The 25,922-nt window shown below is 38.2% G+C and overlaps 1 protein-coding gene across 2 annotated transcripts; it reads left to right on the top strand.

The window, feature by feature from the left end:
• The first annotated feature begins 11,346 nt into the window (after positions 1-11,346).
• LOC131528717 (proline-rich protein 7) lies at positions 11,347-25,293 on the top strand. Of its 2 annotated transcripts, none has more exons than XM_058758039.1 (3): positions 11,347-11,839; positions 13,298-14,034; positions 21,396-25,293. In XM_058758039.1, exons 2-3 carry the CDS (start codon positions 13,734-13,736, stop codon positions 21,827-21,829), a joined length of 735 nt encoding a protein of 244 aa, XP_058614022.1. In that variant the 5' UTR covers positions 11,347-11,839; positions 13,298-13,733; the 3' UTR covers positions 21,830-25,293. The 2 variants fall into 2 exon arrangements, with proteins under 2 accessions (XP_058614022.1, XP_058614021.1); XM_058758038.1 differs by having other exon boundaries at positions 21,393-25,283.
• The last annotated feature ends 629 nt before the right edge of the window (positions 25,294-25,922 follow it).

Here is a 25,922-nt window from a genome sequence, read left to right as displayed (position 1 = left end):
ATTACTGTAATTTTTTTCTTAAAAAATACTTGGGGAAATTATTGTCTAATGCGAGTTATCGGCAATATATACTTAGTCAGCATTAAACATTAATTTGAATAAATTATTGGAATTTAATAATTAAATGTAAATAATTTAATAAATTATTACTTCGTTTTGTACTGTGAGGTACATTTGCAGACGGTCCCTAAAGCAGCCTAGGCGAATATCAAACCTAAAACTATAGCGCTTGGTTTTCTATGGGAGAAAAAATGGTTTGGTGAAACTTGTTGGTTGTGGGCTCATATTCTGGGATCATCTGCTTAAATGTAGGCCTACATAATATACAGTAATATATTTTATTAATTAGATGCTGAATTTAAACATTTATTATCACTCAGGCAACAAACCACGTTAAGTGTTTTCTTTATGGGAAATGTTTAACGTGCGAGTTCCACTTGCATTCATAATCCTCATCTGTTTGCATCATCAGTAAGACCTAAGTTTGGTCTTTTCGGCTTGTTGGAGATGAGCAAAATCTACACAGAACCGATCATCGCGAGATGCATGCCTGATTTCCTGATACCAATCTGATTTCATGTGATTGTGTATTTAAATTATGCTTGAATATTCCCAAACACTATGACTGTGCGATCTCTGTGTGAGATATGTGATTGTTGTCATATTTCTATAAAAATCTAAAATACATGTTTATATTAAAGTAGAAATGGATGATAAATATGCCTTTCGTATTAAATAGCAAGCATTTTGGGTGTCTTGTTCATCGTATTTATATTTATATAAAAGTAACAGAACTGAAATTATATCACATTTATTAGCAGCACAGCACATGAGTGAGAATACGCGATATCCGCCTTTGATCTCGTTGGTATCTGTTCTACTTCGAGCGGGCAGAACTGTCCGTCTTGACTGCACTTATTTCACTCCTCCCCTCACTGCAGCCGCCTACATTTCAGGCGAGGCGCATCTCAAACAAGTCTTATAGCTGTCATTGTGTTAGTGCACTACTGAGCCGCGAAATGTTTTCTTTAACCGATTTCTGAGGGAAACAGCGTGAAACCTTGCGCGTTCGTTCATATTCTACATCTGCTTAACTGTCGATATAGTTTGCATAATCATCAATAAAGTGTATTCTGAGATCTGAGGTCTTATCACTGTATTAGTTCATTGAGGCAGGTTATGCGTCGTCGGGGAATCCTGGAGTGTGACGTATGAGGGGAACCCCAGTGTTACAGCACAGTGTCACACAAGCCATGATACAAAGTTACAGAAACTAAACAACCGAAAGCAATATATGTCTTCCTCAGATGTAATGTTAGTTCTGTACTTCAGCATTGGGTAAAAGAGCATTATAATCTCCGTTGTGGTAGAGAAAGCTGCTTATATGTAGGCTTAGGCTACGGGAAACAGCAAAGATGTTGAATTAAACATACACACAATCAGCGTTTCCACATGTTTATGATGGCCCCGATAATCAAAACTTCTAGGGCTTGCTCCATTTCTGCAAATCAGTTTTTTGTAAATGAATGACTTGATCCACATATGGCCTTCATCAACAGCCGCTTGTGCCACCTGCTGGTGAGCGGCTGACAGCAGCTGGAGATCATGCATCGGTGCTCTACTGCTATTCCTGCGGTTCCGGATGTGCAACGCATAATTTTCTGCCGAATTTTAACCACTGAATTTGTGGCAGTGAATTTGGAAAGTGAAATAAGTGATCGAAATTTGCCTGTCGAATATTATACATTGTATTTTTAAACAGATTGAATATTTTGGAAGTGAATTCTGGAAGGTGAATATGAATTGTTGAATTTTTAATTATGAAAATGTGTATTCACAGCTTAAATAAACAACTGTGTTAAATTTCAGGACCTAAAAATGCAAGCCCTGGAAATACAAGGCATTAAAATGCAAGCACTGTTAATTGCAATGCATCTTTTTTTCGATTTGTGGAATTCAGCATGCTTTATGTTTCAAAAACTATTGTCATTATTCTGCTTCCATATACTGCACACTAATCGAGTGCCTGATAGTAATGGTGTCTCTAAATTTTTGATACCCTTCTTTTTTTACGTCAGATGGGTAGATAAACAGCAGATGGGCTTCATCTGATCACTCAATACCTTGATATCCAATCCTAATGAAAGGTAATGTCACTTTTATTATGCAGCACGCTAGTCTCAGTTCAGCCTCATTACACACAGCTCAAATCGTGAGTGCCATTTTCTGCTAGACCATCTCCTGTTGGGTTGAGGCTGCTCATGGCTGCAAACCATCCATGCACGTCCACGTTCCCTTGCTCCTCGCTCTCCTCTCCACTCTTTCCCTCTGTTGCTGGGCAACGATTTTTAAGAGGGATTTAAAAGAAATAAATAATGCTGCAAATAGACTCTTCTGGATTTTTTAACATTTGGAGAAGAGTGAAACTGAGTCCATCACACACCGTCTGTGAGGTGTAGACATGGCATCTGGCTCGAGGGCCTTTAGCGAGAACGCAGAGGGAGGGGGGATTGTTGACGATGAGAGATTTGAAAAGCATTTCTGCTGTACCTAACCAAGGTTGTACTAGTGAACATGAAGTACTGTGGGACAACTATTGGAAAAGCATCTGAGTTGTGAACTACATGTTTAAGGATCTAATGACGTTAGGAATGGATGCCACTTGGAATTTTCCCCTGAAATCTTATGCCATTTGAACTCCAAGAAGTAGCCACTTATAATGCCTGTTCAAAAAGTAAATTATAATCATCCACAATATTGTCGTCTAGATCATCAAAATAGATTTTCTAGTTATTCTTTTGTAGCAGTGCTAGCTAAGCTAACATGCCTATTGGCTTTGTGGTAAATTCCTTGTGCTCTTCATTTGTAAGTTGCTTTGGATAAAAGTGTCTGCTACATTAATTATGTGAACAAAAATGCTAATTTAGCAAGCTTATTGGCTAGCATTATGCTAGCCAATAAGTAATAGCCTAATTATCTCGCTGTATGTTGAAATTCAAATTTGAAAGAACAGATGAAAAAATGATAATGATGTTCATGGAACAGATCGTTTCCAGGAGTGATGTTGTGATTAGTTTGTCCTTAAATGTGAGCACAATTATAAAACACATAAAAGTCAGACAAAACAAAAAAGCAAAAGAAACTTTATTGTGGCTTCATTAAACATGTTGATACAGAGTTCGATCTTTGTTCAAAGAACAATATGACCTTATGTGATAATCAGCTTCATAAAGTAGATAAATTCAATAAATAAATAAAAATAAATCAGTTGTGAGATCTTTCTCTTAAAAACACAGACTTTCTGCCATCCTGGGCTATGTTCTTCATGGCATCTGGATGTACTTTGAATAGACAAGACAAATTAAACACCACCTTTAATTGGGAACTGGGTGGTTTGTTGTCACTAGGGAATTGTAGATTGTACTTGAAGAGTATTACGGTATCCATCTGTAAGATAAAGCTTAAAAGAAAGTGGGTCATCTAGAACAACAAAGATCTGCACACAAAGATCTAAACACAAGTCTGCAACTGAATGGCTGAAACAGAGGAAATCCTGCATTTTGTAGCACAAAGTCTGTAGGCCTGTAGGCATGAACTGAAGCAAACAGTGAACACCTCAAGACTACCAGTATCTGCAAGTAATCTTGAATCGAGCAGTGGGTAAAAATGCACTTTCAAAAAAATACTCTGAATTATCAAACAGATTACGCAAATATTTTTAGTACAAAGACAATAGATTTTGGGGGAAGGGAAACATAGGAAGCATTCAAAATACAGTAAAACTCCTGGGAGAAAAAAAACACACCTTTTTTAATACATTACTTTGTGCCCTAGTTGTTTAGATTGTATGTATGTGTGTATCAATTTTTTTATTTTATTTTTTTTGCTTTTATTCAGCAGTAATGCATTAAATTGACCAAAAATGACATTAAAGACATTTTTTACAACCCGAATTCCGGAAATGTTAGGACGTTTTTTAAATTTGAATAAAATGAAAACTAAAAGACTTTCAAATCACATGAGCCAAAATTTGATTCACAATAGAACATAGATAACATGACAAATGTTTAAACTGAGAAATGTTACAATTTTATGCACAAAATGAGCTCATTTCAAATTTGTTGCCTGCTACAGGTCTCAAAATAGTTGGGACGGCCGGGGGCATGTTTACCATGGTGTAGAATCTCCTCTTCTTTTCAAAAGAGTTTGAAGACGTCTGGGCATCGAGGTTATGAGTTTCTGGAGTTTTGGTGTTGGAATTTGGTCCCGTTCTTGCCTGGTATAGGTTTCCAGCTACTGAAGAGTTCGTGGTCATCTTTGACGTATTTTTCGTTTAATGATGTGCCAAATGTTCTCTATAGGTGAAAGATCTGGACTGCAGGCAGGCCAATTCAGCTCCCGGACTCTTCTACTACGAAGCCATGCTGTGGTAATAGCTGCAGTATGTGGTTTTGCATTGTCCTGCTGAAATACACGTTGTCTGGAGGGGAGCATATGTTGCTCTAAAACCTTTATATACCTTTCAGCATTCATAGTGCCTTCCAAAACATGCAAGCTGCCCATACCGTATGCACGTATGTACCCCTATACCATCAGAGATGCTGGCTTTTGAACTGAACGCTGGTGACACGCTGGAAGGTCTCCCTCCTCTTTAGCACGGAGGACACGCCGTCCGTGATTTCCAACAAGAATGTCAAATTTGGACTCGTCTGACCATACAACACTTTTCCACTTTGATACAGTCCATTTTAAACGAGCCTTGGCCCACAGGACACGACGGCACTTCTGGATCATGTTCACATATGGCTTCCTTTTTGCATGATAAAGCTTTAGTTGGCATCTGCAGATGTCATGGCGGATTGTGTTGACCGACAGTGGTTTCTGGAAGTATTCCTGGGCCCATTTAGTAATGTCAATGACAGAATGTGTGCAGAGTGATGCAGTGTCGTCTGAGGGCCCGAAGACCACGGGCATCCAATAAGGTCTTCGGCCTTGTCCCTTACGCACAGAGATTTCTCCAGTTTCTCTGAATCTTTGATGATGTTATGCACTGTAGATGATGAGATTTGCAAAGCCTTTGCAATTTGACGTACTCCACAATCTTTTTACGCATTCTTTCACAGATTGGAGAACCTCTGCCCATCTTTACTTCTGAGAGACTCTGCCTCTCTAAGACATCCCTTTTATAGCTAATCATGTTACAGACTTGATGTCAATTAACTTTAGTTGCTAGATGTTCTCCAAGCTGAATCTTTTCAAAATTTCTTGCTTTATCACCCCTTTGTTGCCCCCGTGACAACTTTTTTGAGACCTGTAGCAGGCATCAAAATTTAAATGAGCTCATTTAGTGGATAAAAGTGTAAAATTTCTCTGTTTAAACATTTATGTTCTCTATGTTCTATTGTGTAATAAATAAAATATTGGTTCATGTGATTTGAAAGTCTTTTAGGGTGTACTCACACTAGGCGTTTTGAACCGTGCCTGAGCACAATTGACCCCCAAAGCCTGGTTCGTTTGACTAGTGTGATCGCTCCGTGCCGCGCTCGGGCGCGGTTCGTTTAGCCGGCCCTGGCCCGATTGGAAGAGGTGGGCCAGAACGTGATTCGGTTGGGCTCGGGCGCAGTACGCATGTAGTGTGAGCGCTAAACGCGCCGGAGCACGGAACAGATACTATTTTGTGTGCGCTACTATCATCATATACTATTACACTTTTTAATTAATTTAATTCAATCAAGTATATTTACGTTTATAATGGGTCTGGTTCTCACCTTATTGATGAACTGGAATTGTAGTGTGCAATTTAAAGCTGCAAATTCTTTCATTAACGTCAGCTGCCTCCGTAATAATTCTCTGATACAGGTGCTGGTCATATAATTAGAATATCATCAAAAAGTTGATTTATTTCACTAATTCCATTCAAAAAGTGAAACTTGTATATTATATTCATTCATTACACACAGACTGATATATTTCAAATGTTTATTTCTTTTAATTTTGATGATTAGAGCTTACAGCTCATGAAAGTCAAAAATCAGTATCTCAAAATATTAGAATATTTACATTTGAGTTTGAATAAATGACCATCCCTACAGTATAAATTCTGGGTATCGCTTGTTCTTTGAAACCACAATAATGGAGAAGACTGCTGACTTGGCAATGATCCAGAAGACGAACATTGACACCCTCCACAAAGAGGGTAAGTCACAGAAGGTCATTACTGACAGGTGTGGCTGTTTACAGAGTGCTGTATCAAATCATATTAAATGCAAAGTTGACTGGAAGGAAGAATTTGGGTAGGAAAAGGTGCACAAGCAACAGGGATGACCGCAAGCTTGAGAATACAATCAAGCAAAGCCAATTCAAAGACTTGGGAGGGCTTCACAAGGAGAGAACTGAAGCTGGAGTCAGTGCATCAAGAGTCACCACGCTCAGACGTCTTCAGGAAAAGGGCTACCAAGCCACTTCTGAAGCAGAGACAACGTCAGAAGCATCTTAACTGGGCTGTGGAGAAAAATAACTGGACTGTTGCTCAGTGGTCCAAAGTCCTCTTTTCAGATGAAAGTAAATTTTGCATTTCATTTGGAAATCAAGGTCCCAGAGTCTGAAGGAAGAGTGGAGAGGCACAGAATCCATGTTGCTTGAAGTCCAGTGTGAAGTTTCTACAGTCTGTGATGATTTGGGCTGCCATGTCATCTGCTGGTGTTGGTCCACTGTGTTTTCTGAAGTCCACAGTCAACGCAGCCATCTACCAGGAAATTTTAGAGCACTTCATGCTTCCTTCTGTTGACAAGCTTTATGGAGATGCTGATTTCATTTTTCAGCAGGACTTGGCACCTGCCCACACTGCCAAAGGTACCAAAAGCTGGTTCAATGACCATGGTGTTACGGTGCTTGATTGGCCAGCAAACTCGCCTGACCTGAACCCCATAGAGAATCTGTGGGGTATTGTCAAGAGGAAGATGAGAGACACCAGACCCAACAATGCAGAAGAGCTGAAGGCCACTATCAGAACAACCTGGGCTCTCATAACACCTGAGCAGTGCCACAGACTGATCGACTCCATGCCACGCCGCATTGCTGCAGTAATTCAGGCAAAAGGAGCCCCAACTAAGTATTGAGTGCTGTACATGCTCATACTTTTCATTTTCATACTTTTCAGTTGGCCAAGATTTCTAAAAATCCTTTCTTTGTATTGGTCTTAAGTAATATTCTAATATTTTGAGATACTGATTTTTGACTTTCATGAGCTGTAAGCTCTAATCATCAAAATTAAAAGAAATAAACATTTGAAATATATCAGTCTGTGTGTAATGAATGAATATAATATACAAGTTTCACTTTTTGAATGGAATTAGTGAAATAAATCAACTTTTTGATGATATTCTAATTATATGACCAGCACCTGTACTTACAAGTGAAAATCAAAGCACGGCATAAATTACAAATTTGTTAGGTAGAATATTAGCAAAAGTGGGGTTCTCCATTAGCTCACACATGATGTAAGCGTGCTCCGGCCCGAAATGTTTAGTGCAAGTGTGAGTTCAGGTCAGGGGGGGAGTGGGGAGGGGGGATAATCTTGCTCAGTTCAAGGCAACCATGCCTTTTCATTTTATTCAAATTTAAAAAACGTCCCAACATTTCCGGAATTCGGGTTATACAACAGATTTCTATTTCAAATAAATGATGTCCTTTTGAACTTTCTATTCATTAAAAAAGCCTGAAAATAAGTATCATAGTTCCCACAAAAATCCCACAAAATTTTGCCATGTATTAATAAACCATGTAAAATAAGATCCTTTGTTACTCAGGTTACATTATAGGTCAAATTAATGAAGAACTAGAGAAAACTGTGTCAGTTATTGTCACCTTTGTAAATTATAGACCAAAAAATAACCCATCTACTAATGGACAAAATTTGAAACTCTCTACAATTCTTAATGATCATTAACAAATTTTACTCGACAAGTTAATAATGTGCTTCTTTCTAAGAGAATTAAACCATTTTGTCTCCCAAGGAATCAAGGTTAAGACACACTGTCTAAATCAGTGTGAAGTGCTACTGTAATGTGTGGCAGGCTTACTTTTCACACTGATCTCAAGACTACGCTCATACTAAATTTCTGTGAATATTGCCAAAGCAGAGAGAGAAAAACGCAAGCAGGCCTTTGTGACAATGAAATTTTTGCTATTACTCATTGGACAATGACTCTTGTTGTCTCAAGTGTGTGAGTCAGTGTGTCACTGATTGTATCTGTATTGTGAGGAAGGGTGAATTGTGTCACACTCTAAGTCTGCTGGCATGGGATCCGTCACAGAGCGTCTGTGGGTCAATTCCTGTCATTGAGGGCACACCACACGAGGCAGAAAGAGGTCAGCCAATCAGAAAGAGTGACCTTTTGCCTCCTTCGAGATCATGGTGTCATTTTTTTCTAAATCACTTACCCCATTCAGAATGAACGACATTGCCTTTCTCCTGTGGGATAATGCAAGAAAATGACTCAAACTTTAAGCCCTGGTGAGTAAATAGTGTGTGGTAAATGAAACCTCTACCACTATGTTATATACAAGTAAGTCCTTTATATGTGTATATATTCCTCTCTCTCTCTCTCTCTCTCTCTCTCTCTATACATCACATAGTAATTAGAAACCTATACTGTATATTTATATGATCCATGAAATGGTTAATTATTATCTGTTTAAAGGGTTAGTTCACCCAAAATATGAAAATTCTGGGTCACACTTTATATTAGGTGGCCTTAACTACTATGTACTTACATCAAAAAATAAGTACAATGTACTTACTTATTGTGTTCATATTGTATTGCAAAACACTTTTGCTGCTTTGAGGTGGGATATGGGTAAGGTTAGGACCAGGTTAAGTGGTGTGGGTAAGTTTAAGGGTGTGTTAAGGTGTGAGGAATGGGTCAACAGTGTAATTATAAATGTAAATGTAATTACAGAAATTAATTACAGATGTAACTACATATAGGTATTTTTAAAAATATAAGTACAATGTAAAAACATGTATGTACACAATAAGTGCATTGTACCAAATAATTAATTTAAATGTAAGTTTATTGTAGTTAAGGCCACCTAATATAAAGTGGGACCAAATTCTGTCCTTATTTACTCACCCTCATGTCATTCCAAATCCATAAGACTTCCATTCATTTTTGTAACATTTTCATGATTAACATTTGCGTGCTTTAAAAAGTACATAAAGACATTGTAAAAATAATCTGAGTTGTTTTATCCAAGTCTTGAGACACTGTTTGACAGATTTGAAAAGAAAAAGAAAATAAAAACTGTTCAGATAACATACAAAGTGATATTGTATTCATATTAGGCACTGAATGACCATATTAGAGGAGTTTAAGCTATGATGATATATACTTCTGAAAATAAATACAATACAAATTACTATAAATTCATGTAATAAACATGTATATAATATATCCATGTATATTTCTATTATATACATTTGTATTAATATAATTAATATAAAATGTCATATTTGAAAAACTTGAATATGCACTGGTACACTGGAGCCTTAATGAATTTTCACTGCCTTTATTTTATTCAAATTTCTTTAAGTGATAGAGAGATGCAAAATCATTGGTGAGTTTTCCCACTCCACCTTCCGTGAAGTGATGTATTGATGTTCCCATATTCCTTATGCCATTTGCAGTGCCTTCAAACTGAGCATGTTTGCCCCCTTTAGATTGACATCTCACGATACAGCAGAATATCCCATGAAGTCCACTTTGCAGGACACTTACAGTTAAATGGAACACGCCTCATGATTTGGTTACTAGTGCAATCTGTAAAATACTGCATCTTTAACACAAGGAAGACATCCAAGGACAGAACAGAGATATGCTGGTGAAGTGATAAAATGTCTAGGATTAATTGTTTGGCTATGAAAATGTTTCCATGTTTCTGCTCTCTAAAGAAACCACTCATAGCTCAAGGTTGATGTCTCTAAACTGCCTTACACAGAATGTATGTGTATGTGATGCCTGAAAATAAAAGGCAAAACCAGACTCTGATGTCTTTTATTCGTCCACAGAGCCAGCAAGGAGAGAGGCTTTTGTTCAGAATGAAAACAAAGACTGCTTCAAGGAGGTTTCGCCCAAGACTTTCAAAAATGAACAGGCATTGATGGTGTCCACAGCATGCCAGAATTATTTAAATAAAGTGAGAAGCGTGTGTAGAGAGACTAGATCTAAAATTAAACACAGACATTGCTCTCAGGTAAATAACACAGCCAATCAAACAGCATTTTTGTGCATGGTACTAATGGAGTGTCCATTGTCAGTCAGCAGGAATTTAGTGATTGTGATTCACATTGTAGAACGTTGTGATTCACCTCTGAGATTTATAAAACCCCAATGGGAAAAATACTTAAGGAACAAAGGCTGCTGTTGCAATCTATACAGCAATGTTTCCCAATCCTGTTCCTGGAGGCACTCCATCACTAACGTCCAAACTATTTCTAATCAAACACACCCGAATAAACTTATTAGTTCATTAGTAGAAACTGCAAGACCTGAAATGGATGGGTCAGTCAAGGGAGAAATCCAAAATGTATACTGTTGGGGTGCCTCCAGGAACAGGGTTGGGAAACACAGCATGTTTTGAGCATAATTCTATCTTTTTCAAAATGTTTTAAGCATATTCTCTCCAATACAGAATGTTACTTAGCAAGCTCTCGTCTCTGCAAAATGTCCTTGAGCACGTTCTTTTCTATACAGAATGGTCTCAGAATGTTTACGAGCATATTTTTTCCTAAAAAGAATGTTCTTGAGCATGCTTTTGCTTTCTATATGCAAATTGTTCTTAAGCATGTTCTTTCCTATGCAAAATGTTCTTGAGCATGTTCTCTTCTATAAAGAATGTTCTTATGCAAGTTCTTTCTTGTACAGAATGTTATTGACCATGCTCACTTCTATGCAAAATGTTCTTGAGCATGTTCTCTCCTATTCAGAATGTTCTTGAGCATGCTCTCTCCTATGCAAAATGTTCTTGAGCATGTTCTCTCCTATACATGAACAACATAAACATGCTCTCCCAGGTAAAATGTTCTTGAACATATTCTCTCTTATGCAGGATGCTCTTGAAAATGTTCTTTCCAATCCAGAATGCTCTTGGCATGGTTAATTCCTTTGCAGAATGTTCTTGCACATCTTCCATATTCCTAAAGTTTTTGGTTACTGAAACATAGGCCTATGTCTTTATCTTACATGAATGTATTTGTATTCATTTATATTAATGTATTTTAAAGGTCAACCGTCCATGTGAAATTTAATGTTTAAAAATAATTAAGTAGCCTACACCTTAAATAGTCACACCACCAACAACCGAAGAGATTACTGATCTCATTAAACACACAACAAACAAGCCTATTCAGACAAAATCGTGCCACTTCGATCGCTTTGTTCTACAAACAGTTAAAAAGGAGGAGCGATCATGTCAGTTTGTTTGGAGAACCGTTATTCTCAATTTGATACACAGAGTCCTCGTGACAGCAGCGGCGCATCGCGCGCGGAGTGCCAATCTGGGTGTTTCATGACGCGCGCGCGTCAATTACAGGTGTCCATTAACCACCGCGCGCATCACGACCTCGAGGAATGACGCGGAACTCGAAACGCTTTCGTTTATCCATGTAAACATGAGTGAAGACACGAAAGAACACACTCGTCTACGAACAAGTCTGCTGTTAACATTCTGTGCCACTGACAACTACCGCAACTTTATTTGGATTGAGTCACGTCCAGTCCATTGAAACGGTGTCACGCGTCTGAAAATGAACTCGTCGTGACTGGAAGACGCTTATCATGTAAGTACGAGCTTAGAGGCATATGTATTTGTTTAAAATTACGACCATGTAATCTATAGGTGGTTAAGGTATTAAAGATATTATGAAAAAGACAATGTAGTATACGCCTAATAAAAGCTCAGTGGTGATGCAGACGTTTATAAGTTAACATTTTCATGTTCTTGATTTATTTTTTATTTTTACCCCTACTGTTCGTAATATATAATACTGTGTTCATCTGTCATTTCCAATTGTGCACATTTTTTTCCACAAATATCACCCACCTGAGAGACTGCACATCATTGCATGCATATTAAACGACGGGCATCATTGGATTGTTTATTTATGTATTTGTTCATGTATTGTAAGGACTGGAGATATAGCTTACCAAACATTAAATACGCTGTTTCAATGCTGTAATTAAATAAATTTACACCACAGTCCTCTTATTTTTTTGTGAAATGTCTTCGGTTATATCATAAAACATTATACAATTTTAATCAAATAGTGAAGGTTCTAGTATTTATTTATTTATTTTTTATGTAGCCTATTTTTAAAGATACAATATATGCAATGCATTATTCGTTTATATCAATGACATTGTGATAATGGGGGACATTATTGATGTTAGGCAGAATCACATTTCTTCTTTAAGTAAGAGGCGATGACAGCCTCCTCCTCATTCATGTAAAAAAACAAAACAAAAAAAACCCCTGTGTTTAATAGAGTTCTCTGACCATTCCTCTAAACTGAATGCCTACCAAGGTATGTAGTTATGTTAAACATAACGGACACTAAATCAGGAAATGGGGGTTCCATAGGTAACATTTTAGGAATCAACCATTATTTATCAACCGATACTTGTCTCCAGTGTAATTCAGCTCTGGTAGTTGTTCTTTCATGTAATCTTTTATGTCCTCCAAAGATGACATAACTGAATCAATTTTAAAGCAGTATGTTGATGCAGTCAGAAATGGATGACCACATGCAGTAGGAACACCAAAAAGAAAATGCCAATGAAGCAGGACAAAGATTTAATCTATTTCCTCAAGGTCACCAAGATCTTATTTGGATAGAGATGTAAATGCGTGTGGGGAAAAAGCTTTAATAGATCATTTGACAAGATCAGAGCTGGTTGTATAAGTTGTCTTAATCTTATTGACAAAATCAGCTATCATTAACAGACGGAGAGGTGCCATGTTGAAAGTGTCTCAAAATACATCAGTAAATGAAACTTCATGCTGTTAACACTGTTTCCTCACAATCTTTCTGGAAAACTATGTGTACTCCCACTCTCTCAATGTACGAAACTGATACTTACCCCCTAAAGTCATTGTGCGAGTTGTGCTTGAACAGCTGAGGTTAATTATGAAATGGGTCATTGTGTGTGAAATATTAAAGGTCTGTGTTTTGAAAATATGACAAGTTCATAACTTATGACGGTTGCCCCCTTCTATGTTCTTTCCCTTTGTTGAGCAGCGTGACTGCCGATGTCCTCTGGAGATCTGAAGAGCCCTGATCTGCTCAGCGGAGGATCACAACACAGGAGGAGACCCAGGCACTGTGAGACTTTAGCATTCCCTCATTGCACCAGCTGTCAGGAAAAGAGCATCTGCAGATATTCATTTCTTCTTGTAAAAGAGGCCTTGGCAGACCGTCGGAAAGTGCCTCTTCAGTTTCCCTTTTGCATTATATCGGACATCTTGCATTTTCATGGAACACAATTCAAACTGACCTCTGGTTAACTTTGAGAAAATGAGCTCAGCAAACACTTGGATAGACTCTTAATGGTTTTAAACTACAGGATTTGTAGAAATATGGTAGTTATGAGACTTGGTGAGTGAACTCAACAACATAATCAGACTTAAAATTTTCCCACTGGATCCTGGAGGGCCCAAACCTCAAGGTGATAATCATGGTGATGTCGCAGGGCACCTATACGTTTCTGGCGTGCTTTGCCGGATTCTGGCTGATCTGGGCTCTCATTGTCATGCTTTGCTGCTTTTGCAGCTTCGCCCAGCGCAAGCTGAAGCGACGGCGTGAAGAGAGGCTGAGGGAACAGTGCCTGCGGGCGCTGGAGATGGAGCCTCTGGAGTGCACTGGAGGGGGATATCCTCCCAGGGAGCCCCCTCAGTTCTGCCCACCCATTCAAATGATGTCTCCACAGCTGCCTGTAACACACACTCTCCCTCAGGCAAACTGGACTGTCCCTGAAGGTAGGATGTTTAAACAAGCGCAAGCATCCAATGCATTTTTGTCCGCAGTCAGAGATATGGGGACTATTAAAATTAAGAACTACATTCGTCCAACCATATTTTCAGAAGATGTGGTTCAGAAGAACATTTTCAATAAGCCATTCCCTAAAGATTACATGAAATCAATATTTGAGGTTTGTGACTTAGGTATATTGACAAAATTAACCTGTAGCAGGATATAGGTAAATACAACTCAAAATAGGACTAGGCCTTTGATATGACAAATGTTTCAACATGTCAACCAGCTTCTGGTTACGGATTAGTTGTAAATTCTCTTACACTGTAATGTGCCCTTGGCCAATTATCATTTTGTTCTTACACCCTTTCCTTCTAATATGTAATGTCTCATAGTAATGAATCTGTGAGAATACATTTGTAATCATGTTGACTTGTGAAGATTTTGAGGTTACAGTTTTTTTTTTTTTTTTTTTTTAATTAGTGCTGTCAAACAATTAATTGTGATTAATCGCATCCAAAATAAAAGTTTTTGTTTACATAATATATGTGTGTGTACTGTGTATATTCATTACGTATATGTAAATACACATACATGCATGTATATATTTAAGAAAAATGTTATGTTTATATATGAAATATATTTATATATAATATACATTATATGAATATGTAAATATTTTCAAAATATACATTGTATGTGTGTGTATTTGTATATAAATAATAAATATACACAGTACACACACATATATTATGTAAACAAAAACTTTTATTTTGGATGCGTTTAATCGCAATTAGTCGTTTGACAGTACTATTTAAAATAAATTTCACCTTTTTGACTCTTACCCCTACTAGAGATTTTAAGCTACATCCACTAAACTCGGCACAGTCCCTTAGCCTGTTTTAACTTTAATGCTCCATGTGTCTTAATAATCAGACATAATCTGATTAAAATTCCTATTTAACGATAATGCTATATAGGCTAGATGTTAAAGCATTTAAAGTACATAATGCCTTTACAACCTTCAAACCTAAAATCCATTTAAACTTGTCAAAATGAACTTGGCGACCTTTCCAATACAATTTAGTATTATCATCTTTTATATAGCAGTCAGCAAAATCCAATAACCAAACACAGGATGCTACACCTTTATTACCCTTTATTAATACATTAAGCATGTTGTGTTTCAAGTGACAACGATCATACATCTTGAGCTGTACCACTCAAAACACCTCACACAGTGAGGGCAGGCTGAGCTGCATTCTTTCATGTATGACATGGTAACAGTGAGTCTTGTGTGGGTGTTGTGTAGGCAGACGAGTACAGCATTGAGCTAGCAGCATTAGAGCTGGGCTAATCATGTGCTTTGGCAGACAGGCAGACTGCCAATGTTGGTGGATCCCTGGCCATGGGTGAAGAATGTCCCTTTAAACCTGTGCCAAACACACAGGATGGATGACCACACATAAAAAACAAGGTCTGAGTAATAAGTCAGCTCAGAAAAGAGTAAGAGTCAGAAAGAATTGTGCTCTTTAAAGAGACTTTGTATCACTTTACAACAACAGGCTCATTATGTCCCCTGTGACGCCTTGGGCACAGTACGAGAAAATTGTATTTGTTTTAATCTAAAGTTTTAAAGAATCTGCAGTGATTTTTATTATACTGTTTTAATATTAGGTATAATATTATACCTTGGAGGAACAATATAAATTCTGAACTCCCTTGTTGGGCTTACCCAGCACGCCTCTCTCTGAACTCTGTTATATCCTCTCAATTACCTTTACCTGCCAATTTTAGTTCAAATTTAGTTGAATCCCACTCAGTTAAGATATGGACTCAATTTAGGAAGCACACTGGTTTGCATCTTCTATCCTTTCTCCGATTTGTAAAAAACACTGTTTTGCACCGTCCATTATGGATGAGGCGTTATGGTTATGGTTCGATAAGGGCATAAAGACCATTGATGATCTCTATAAGAGTGGTATTTTGTCATCCTTTAATAACCTTTCTAAAAGATTAGATTTTCCTAATTCTCACTTATTTAGTTTCTTTCAAGTCAGGCATTTTGTGCAAAAACTATTCCCTCATTTTCCAAATCGTCCCCCTGAATCTCCATTGGATGACTTCTTAAAGCTTGAACCACACTCAAAACATTGTATTTCTGTCATTTATAATCTGATTCACAATATTAATTCAGGCTCTGCAAATCAGGCCAGAGGTGCTTGGGAAGAGAGTTTGGGATTTGAGTTATCTGATGAACACTGGGAGCTTATTCTTGAGCACTTTGAAAGATGCATTTGACATAGATATTGATACAAATCCACTTTTGGCCATTTTTGGGTTGGCAGTAGATTTGAACCTTTCAGTAACGGTCCAAAAGGCTTTAGCCTTTACTACTTTACTAGCAAGACATCTCATCCTTTTAAAGTGGAAGCACGTCTCACCCCCTTCCTTTGATACATGGCTTAAAGAAGTGTTTACTTGTATTAAATTGGAAAAAAATTAGACTGTCACTCACAGTTCTTTAAAGACCTTTGACAAGGTGTGGCGCCCCTTTTTTTATTCATGCTTTATTAATTAATTAATTAACTGTATTTTTTATTTTTACCTCTGTCCCCCCCCCCTCAATTTGTTGAGTTGATATTCCATGCAGAAAATCTAATAAAGAAATTTGAAATAATATTATACCTTCAAACCACCATCTATGATAAGTAAATTTTCCCCAAAGAATATAATTAATACTGTATATGAATAAACTCCAAGTCACCTCTAGGACCTCTCTGCTGTAACATTGTCCTTGAGAATTAAAGATAAATGCAGTTTTTGTTAATGTTATAGACGGTTTCATCAGGCGCACGCGCCTGGACCGAAGTTAACTTCCGGTCTGTGTTTGTTTATCGGGCTTGTTAGTGGCGCCGGCTACAAACACAGTTAAAGTTAAAGTCAGGTTGTTGTGCTGTGGGATGTTTCACATACTTTTATTTATTTGTGGCGACCCGCCACGATATAAAAACTGACCGATTTTCCAAATGGCTTCGTTGAATAAACATGAGCATGTAATGCACATTTAAAAATCAAAACGAGGCGCAGGTGTTTTTATATCACTGTATTTCTGAAGGAACACTGTCTTTAGAAAATGTTGCATGTTATATGCCTGATAAAGCAGCGTTTGTAAGCTCAGCGCTGCTTTGTGTAACTACAGCCCAACAGCCGTTTCCGGGGAAACCTCTAGTTCTCCTGCTTTAAAGTGCCTCCTGCTGGCAGAGAATAAATTTGCATTTTTAAAAAGTCCGTCCAAGTAGTTATCGCTGCATCTCAGTCCGTCTGATTTACGCAGCAAGCATATTTTGCTTGTTATCAAAACATAATCTACTCTAGAGGGACTTAGCTGTTGTTACTGATTGTATTTGGATGTCTACCGGATGTTAAGTTAGGGCCACAAAAGCGCGCATGCGCAGTAACGTTTGTTTATGTTGTTGCCGTTGAAACCGTCTATAAGCAAGTTAGAACACTATAGAGTGTCTGGAACTGACCTATTGTTTAGTTAGTAGTGACACACATTTGTAACTAACTCTGCTCTGTTTGTGCTTTGAGTATGAATGTTATTTCAAATTGCGTCGCTTAGACTTTTCGCCTGGCCTGGCCATATCTACCCTACATGGGACAAATGGTTTGAAGAATGTATGAATGGCCATATTTAGGAATCAGAATATGATTGAGACTAAAAAGGCTAGAATTCACTACACAACTTCTGAACATCATCTAAAACACTAGATATGAAACTCTCGCTGACTTTGTAAATGGCTACCAAAAAACAACAACTAGGCATCATACACTAAAGTACTCTGGATCACACATACTTTCAAGTCGTTCTGAACACAACAAACTGACATACTGTAGAAATGTGCCTTGTTGCTAGGAGACACATGACAAATGAAAACAATGTATGTTCTAAAATCGGCTCATGTTTGATATTCTCTGACTTCAAGGAGTCTGAAGCTAAAAAAGGCTGTGCCCATAATACAATTTTCTGTGAAATCTGTCAAAATTTGACTAATTGACCAAAATCTGCAGACTGACTTTGACTTTTGGCAGCTAGAATTGATACATCCAAACTCTAAATCTGGGCAAAAATGTATTCCACCCTTTAGGCTCTTTTGACAACCCAGCAAACTTTAGCAATGAAGCCATCTAAAATTCCCTACTAACAACATAGCAATGTGTTATCTATCCAGAACACCCTATCAATACTCTAACAACCACTCAGAAACTTTTTATGCATTTTTGCATAGAGTTTTGCATGGGCAAGCACCATTCACAGTGGGCCTCACTTACGAAACGAACGTATGACAGAAAAGTGGGCGTACGGTCGTTTCAACGCAAAACTTGGAATTTATCAATATGGACGTGAGTGGTGGCTACGCTCAAATCTCACGCCTGGTCTCAGCTCGTGTACGCAAGTTTTTTTAGCCTGAACTTGCGTGCAGCATATAAATCTGGTGGAGAACTGTAGAGTGACAACATTTTGTTCATTTAGGTTATTTTCCTGACCGGCAACCGAAGCTCATTAGTCGATCACTGACCAGTAAGATTAGAATGTCTTTTGTTTTTTTGTTTTATTCAGGGCTTTAGCTTTATATGCGTGAATAGCAGCGTAAACCACAGACCATGAGGATTCACACATCGTCGCATCACGCACCTGCAGTGCTTCTGTGCAAGGAGAAAAACATAGATTAAAGGGATAGTTCACCCAAAAATGAAAATTTGCTAAATATTTACTCACCCTCAGGTCATCCTAGGCATGTCTGACATTCCTCTTTCAGATGAACACATTCGGAGTTATATTCAACATCGTCCTGTCTGTTCCAATCTGTATAATTGCAGTGAATGGTGCCCCTGTTTCTGAATCCGAAAAAAAAGTATCCATCCATCGCAAAACTACTCCACACGGCTCTGAGGTGTTAATAAAGGACTTCTGAAGCAAAATGATGCATTAATATAAGAAAAATTTAGATTCTTCAAACTTTATAATCAGTTTAGTCCAGCTTCCCGTCTCTCGAGCAGGCGCGGTCCCGACGAGGCGGTTGAGAGTATGATGTAGGCGCCGCGAAATGCGCAATGTAAGCTCCAGGGAGAAGCGCGTAGTCTCGCGAGAGTAAGCTTCTGGGAGAGAGTGACCAACACGGAAGCACAGAGGGGAAAGGAAAACAAAACACCTGTCACTAACTATTAAAACGAAGATTCAAGTGAAAAATGTCGGAGTATTTCGATATAAGGCAAGAGGAGACTGGGATTTTTGCTCGCTTCTCCCTGGAGCTTACATTGCACATTTCGCTGCGCCTACGTCATACTCTCAACCGCCTTGTCGGGACCGCGCCTGCTCGAGAGAAGGAAGCTGGACTAAACGGTTTATAAAGTTTTAAGAATCAACATTTTTCTTAAACTAACACATCGTTTCGCTTCAGAAGTCCTTTATTAACACCCCAGAGCCGTGTGGAGTAGTTTTGCGATGGATGGGTACTTTTTTTTCGGATTCAGAAACAGGGGCACCATTCACTGCAATTATATAGATTGGAACAGACAGGACAAAGTTGAATATAACTCCGAATGTGTTCATCTGAAAGAGGAATGACAGACACGCCTAGGATGACCTGAGGGTGAGTAAATATTTGGCTAATTTTCATTTTTGGGTGAACTATCCCTTTAAGTCCATAAAATAAATCGGACTACACGAAATATATAATAGGTTATATGCCTAATATAATTAACATAAACAAAAAGGAAAAAACTGCAACAAGTATTGGCTACACTCGTTTTTGTGACACTCTTAATGCATTGTATTTCTTTTCTTTATATCTTTATTTGATTTAATCCATCTGATCGCACAGGTAGCCTACTTCACACACACACAAACAACATTAGTTCTAATGTTGCCTGACATTTCAGCCATTCGTCATCAAACTAAAATGCAGTCAACCAAACATAAATTTTATTTTACAAGGCCCGCTGTAAAGATCAATGTGCAGCGCCCAACAAACATTTTTGACCATGCAAAGTATTTTCCGCAGATATTAGAACATGAGTGAAGTATAAAGCCTTATTTAGGCTACATAATGAATAATAGTTTAGCAACCAAATGTTACAAATATGAATATGAATGTTACAAATATGAATGCCACTATATTTTATAGTTTAATATATCATTTTATAACTACTTAATTTTCATTCTTGTTCTTTTCTAAATACCGTTAAATTTTAAATATTTGTTGTAGAGTGAGGGGAACTAAATTGGCTATAATGTGCATTTACCAGTATTTTAATATTATAAAATATAATATAATAATATTATAAAATTACATAAATTAATGTAGCCTAATTCTTTGCAATTACAAGGTTAACGGGTGTTTTTGGAGAAAGATCAGTTTCTCTTTAATGAGATTACTTCCTCCTTTTGGCCGGGGTTTCATTTCTCCATGTCGTAAACTCTAGGGGTGAGGCTTCTAAACCGGGGTGTTTTTAGGGGTGTGATATTCAAATGACGATTGTTTTCTGCCACCACATTTATCAACGTGCGATCATTCGTATGATGAGATTGGCGGCATACAAATGTTTCATGAATCACACGTGAACTCTGTCATAAGTTGATTTGTGTGCATGGATCTGCACTCGTTTCTACGTTAGATTGATAAATAAGGCCTATTGTCTTCAGAAAATGTCAAAATTTAGTTTTCTGTGCAAATTGGGTTTGCAAGTGCAGTTTAAGAAGCACCACCTCCATTTGCTGCTGTCCTATATCAGAACACATGATAATTAAGAAGAGCCTATAAGCTAAGTGCTTCCACATGGCACTGCTAGCCCCTAGGACTCTAAAGATTTTTTTTTTTTTTCGGTTGGCTTTCATCTTCTATTCTGGCAAAAGCACAGCTGATAGGGGGGGAAACACTGCCTAGTCACAGCCAAACACATTCTTATCTCTGACCTCAATATGCTGGTTTATCACTTCCCTCCACAGGAGAAAATCTATCCTAGCTTTCATCTAGGACTGAGAGGTGACCTTGGAGGAAATGATAAAAGCTTCAGTTCTTCTACCCTCTCCTGATAAAATATACAGAGTCCTCATTTATGTTGTCTAATGTCCTCTGGTAACTTCATGAAGAGGTTTTTTATCTGATAAGTTGTGTGATTGCATATATGTAATGATGTCTGGGCTGACTTGGAAAAAGAAAGGGCCACAATATCTTGGGGTCAGAGGCAATAGTTCTTATAAGCGTAAATGTGAAGGACTTTGTCACTAAAACCTTGTAGATTTGGTGCAGCTTGCAGTGTACTTCCTGTTGTTTAGTGAACCATTTGTTTTTCTCAGCAGACACAGATGTCTTTGGAAAACCTCCCTGCTACGAAGAGGCTGTATTGATGGAGGACCCACCGCCCCCTTACAGTGAGGTTCTGGCGGACCCCAGGGGAGGAACTTACACCAAACCTTCATCCAGGTCCTCCAGGGAGCACCAGGAGTCCGAGACCAGCAAGATGGCCCCCGTGACCGTGTTTCCAGAACGTGGCTACTCCTCCCTCATACGCCTACCTTCGGCTAGACGCTGGGACTCACTTGGGCACCTCCTGTCCACCATGGACCTTAACCACAACAACCTGCCTGTCGAGCCTCAGGCCTCTGCCATCGCCACCATGCCTCGTGAGGGCCGGACTCACACAGACTTGGGCTTGCGGGGACTCCGTGGTCTTGATCAACACTATGGTTTGCCCACAGCCTTTCCCCTTTTGGGTCGGAGCACAGCAGTATGAGGCCACAAAAATAGACCTCCGGACCACTTTCTGAGATGAACACTCACAATGCAGAGTCATTTGTGGTCTGAAGAGTCTACCAGAGGCATTTTGAACTCTGTCTTTTGGGGGCCCCATCAGTTCAGGATGATTCAGCTTTGTTCAGGGGTTCATTTGCAGATCCATCATACTCGCTTTTCTCTCTTGTCCTCCTCCTCGCTCTCCGTGGCATCTCCGCCTGATGCAGAGCAGCAGCTATTATGTGACTGCTGTTGCCATGGCTCCCGGGAGCTGTCTGCAGCCCACCAACACCTCGCCCCTCACATCATCTCTTCTTCCTTTCTCATCTGCGGCTCACTGATATAATACAAATGACATTTCAAACCCTGCCTTTGAGACACGGGGTAAAATACAGAAGTGCGACATGGTGAAATGACAGTGGTTGGTCCGTACTGTAGCTACACAATGCTGCTCAGCTGTACAAAAATGTTTCATAAACTGGGAAACAATACCTGGCATCTCTTTCTGGATTTTCTGCCAGTTCTTTTCTCGAGAAGGAGACTGAACTTTGGGGGTGGATGGAAAAGCTTCAAAGTAATCACAAATCCTCAAAAGGAAGTTGGCTAAAGAATTGCGGTTTTTGAAACATGTCTGTAATGCCCATTGGAAAAAAAAAAGTTGTCTCTCACAGCTTAAAGGGGTCATGAGTTGCCTTTTTTTTTTTTTTTGCACTGTTCTCTGAGGTCCCTCAAGATTTTTATATAAAAAACATCATAATTTAGAAGTTAATAGGCTATTTTCTGTCATGTTTTTATGTGTAGATTCGTAAGTAAACACCCACTGCTATGATTGACAGTTATGTATGTTTGACAGTACATCCTTCATAGATGAACGCTGGTGTGATTTAGGTAAAAAAATGCATAAATATTTACTCAATACATATCAAATGACCTCAGACAAAGCAATAGTGACCAGGTAATGAAAACAGATACTCACACTTGTGTGGTGAGACATTACTGTCGAATCCAATAAAGTCGGCACAGCATGGTCTTTTAGTTTCAATCTTTCTGAAAATCCCACGTCGAATTGTACTTTTTTTGTAAACAAATCCATGGTAAAATGAAGTGAACAAAGGACCAAGTTCTTACTGACACGGCCTGGAACTTCATTAAAACTAAAGTTCATCCACTCTTTTCAAACGTTAGGATCAGAAGGAAGGCAATGCAAAGACTGTGTTTTTCCACAGCTTGGCACTGCACAGCGTCTTGTTTTCTTCGGAGTATCTTTATCGTTTGGTTTCTGCATAGACCTGTGTTTGTCTCTCTCGTTATTTAAGCTATATGCGCAATTGGTGGGTGGAGCAAAACAGGAAGCGATGTAGAAGCAGGCGTTGATCTTCCTCTGCAGAGGCTGTGTTTAGCCACACTATTACGTAATAAAGTGGCACATTCCACAAGCTGTCATTTTGGCAGACTGTTTTCAATATAAGCTGTTTTTAGAGTAACAAGAAAGGTTTGAGTTCTGAAACTTACGGGATGTTTTTATAGTACAATGACCTCTTATATGTTAAAAGATCAAGAGAATTTTGATTTCTCAGTTCATGACCCCTTTAATGCATTAGACCATGCGGGTACATTGAGGAACTGCCTTTTATTTCATGTCAATATTATTATTCTCTTTTTTACCGATTCTCAATCTCTGTATGAAGAATGATTTTTTTTTTTCATCCATCGTCCTAAAGTGCTCGTCAGATTGAAGATAGGACCTTGTTTGTAATGACCTGCGAATAGGATTTGTCAACATTTTCACGCATCACCATGTTGGCCACGTTACTCCCTGCTGTTGTTGCAGCCACATGTGGGATTTCTGGCATTTATTCAACAAACTCCATTTATAAACTGGTGCTTCTCAGAGTTAGACCGACTGAATCCCTTTTGCTAGGCTTTTTTTTGTCATCAACGTAGTGATTGCCACATTGTGAAAATGCTTCATTTAATTTTTTCCTTTTATTGCCATCATTTCTATTATGTATGTTTTCCATGCCCTTAAAACGATTCTACCTCAATCCATCTAATGGCTGTCTTTGTCAGCTTCCTGGCATAAAACTCTGCTTTCATGCATGTGCTGGATGCTTTCAAATGACATTTGATTAAAATGAGCTCCATTTTGGAAATGTGAAAAAGCAATTAGCGGCATATGTGGGCACACATTCAAGCACAATGCTTTTACTACATCATAGTGATGTCTTTGGTTCATTATTTTTAATTGCGCAGCCATTACTAGACCGCCCGAAAATAACAAAAGCATAAAGGAATCATACATCCCACAACTCACGCCATAAAAACTTGGTGTACAAGGCATTGTTCCCTGCTTCATTTATAACCTGTCCTGACTAAATTACATAATGCAATTAAATGAAGGATATATTGATTACTTTTCAAATTTCATCCCTACAAAGATGAAATAATGTGTCTGTGTTGAATATTGGAAATCTTACTCCAAAAATTTGACAGTGAAAGTTTACCTTGAGTACAATTTCAAGGCCAAAGTACACCATATTTATTTGAAATAAAAAATAATGCCCTGTAAATGTTCTGTTAAAAAATGGCATCAGTTCAGGTGAAATATTCATATTTTTGCACAGACCAAAATACAATATTGTAGAGACAATCAATTAAATTTACAGCACTTTACTGTCATTTCAAAAACATCCTGCTAGGTTACACTACAGCATTCAAAAATGGCTACAGCCCCAAAATACTTAAATTAATCTAAGGGAAAGGTTTGATGATCATTTTGGGAGAATATTGCTGTTTAAAATGACTGTATCTGCTTTTACTCTCTATATTCAGTTATATCACAACAGAAGCTAAAGACAGAGATGTAAACTGTCTTCACTCTGCCAGCAATGTGTTGCTAAGAGACCGTAGAAGAGCCGTGTGAATCTGTTTGCATAGATGAAGTGAGCAGTACCGTCACTGCTCTGGTACACAGCCTTCTCACATCCACTATGATAAGTGGATTGTGGTTTGCAAATTAGCATATATGAGACGTATTATGTACCAAATGTACCCCGTTTGTGCCATTTTCAACGAAAGCCATCATAAAAAGGCTCTGATCTATCAATCAAAAGGGGTTTTGTGTGTGAATCTCTTTTGATGTGGTAAGAGTCTCAATTTAGACTCAGTTTTGTCCCCATTTGACACCAAATTTACACTCCAAATTCTCTATAGCACACTTTCTTTCTCCGTCACATGATCTGTGAATGGCAAACTGTGAAAGTGTTTCATGCAATGTTCATGTAGCATGCAAAGTGTGCTTGTGTGTGCGGCCACGCTACAGTCGGAGCTGTACTATTTCATAGCTGCTATGTACAGTATTTTGGTTTGTTTTCTAAAAATATACACAATACACAAACAGGGCCAGTGAATGCCTGATATCTGATTAATAAAACTGAGGTACAAAGTCTAAAGTTATGACAGCGTTTCAACATTTCTGTGTCTGTTTTGTTGCAGATAAAAAAAAAAAAAACGTACACAAGTCCACAATTTTCTGAAGGATTTTAAAGTCTTTTATTAACGTACATAAGCACATAGCATGTCACAAAAGATCTTGTGCTTGTTTCAAAAACAGCATGTGAGAAGCGGACGGAAAAAGGAAGAGATAGAAAAAAATAATTAAAAAAGAACTTTCAGGAGTCGCTAAGCCTTGCTTCAGGGGCAAAGAAGAAATTACTGTAGTAGAACAGTAGTAGTAATAGTAATAATAGTAGTGGTAGTAGTAGTAGTCTCCTAGTAGTTTGAGGGAGAAAGAGAGTAATAATCACTACTAAGGAGGTAGGAGGGTGAACAGGAATACATGGAAGTTATTTCAAAAGGGGCTAAGTTACTGTTAAAGATGCGGGTTACTTCCTATTAGGTTTCATACTGAGCGACCTTTTTCTCTCTCACCAAAGAAACATAAGAAACCCAATCCAAACGTACGCCAACCCCCGTTTTTCATGGGTGGTGAATCAATGTTAGTGATTGTAGTACATTTTACATGAGCACAAAATTAGACCTATTTACAGAACAATACTATTGGTTTAGTCTTATTGCTTGCTTTTCCACTCCAA

The sequence above is a fragment of the Onychostoma macrolepis genome, chromosome 21 (assembly GCF_012432095.1).
Source record: "Onychostoma macrolepis isolate SWU-2019 chromosome 21, ASM1243209v1, whole genome shotgun sequence".
In the NCBI taxonomy this organism is placed as follows: domain Eukaryota; kingdom Metazoa; phylum Chordata; class Actinopteri; order Cypriniformes; family Cyprinidae; genus Onychostoma; species Onychostoma macrolepis.
This window is presented reverse-complemented; position numbering and strand designations above follow the sequence as displayed.

Coding starts and splice junctions, on each gene's coding strand:
- LOC131528717 (XM_058758038.1), top strand. CDS start 13,734: ATGGTGATGTCGCAGGGCACCTATACGTTTCTGGCGTGCTTTGCCGGA. Junction 14,035..21,392: donor AAACTGGACTGTCCCTGAAG/GTAGGATGTTTA, acceptor TGTTTTTCTCAG/CAGACACAGATGTCTTTGGA.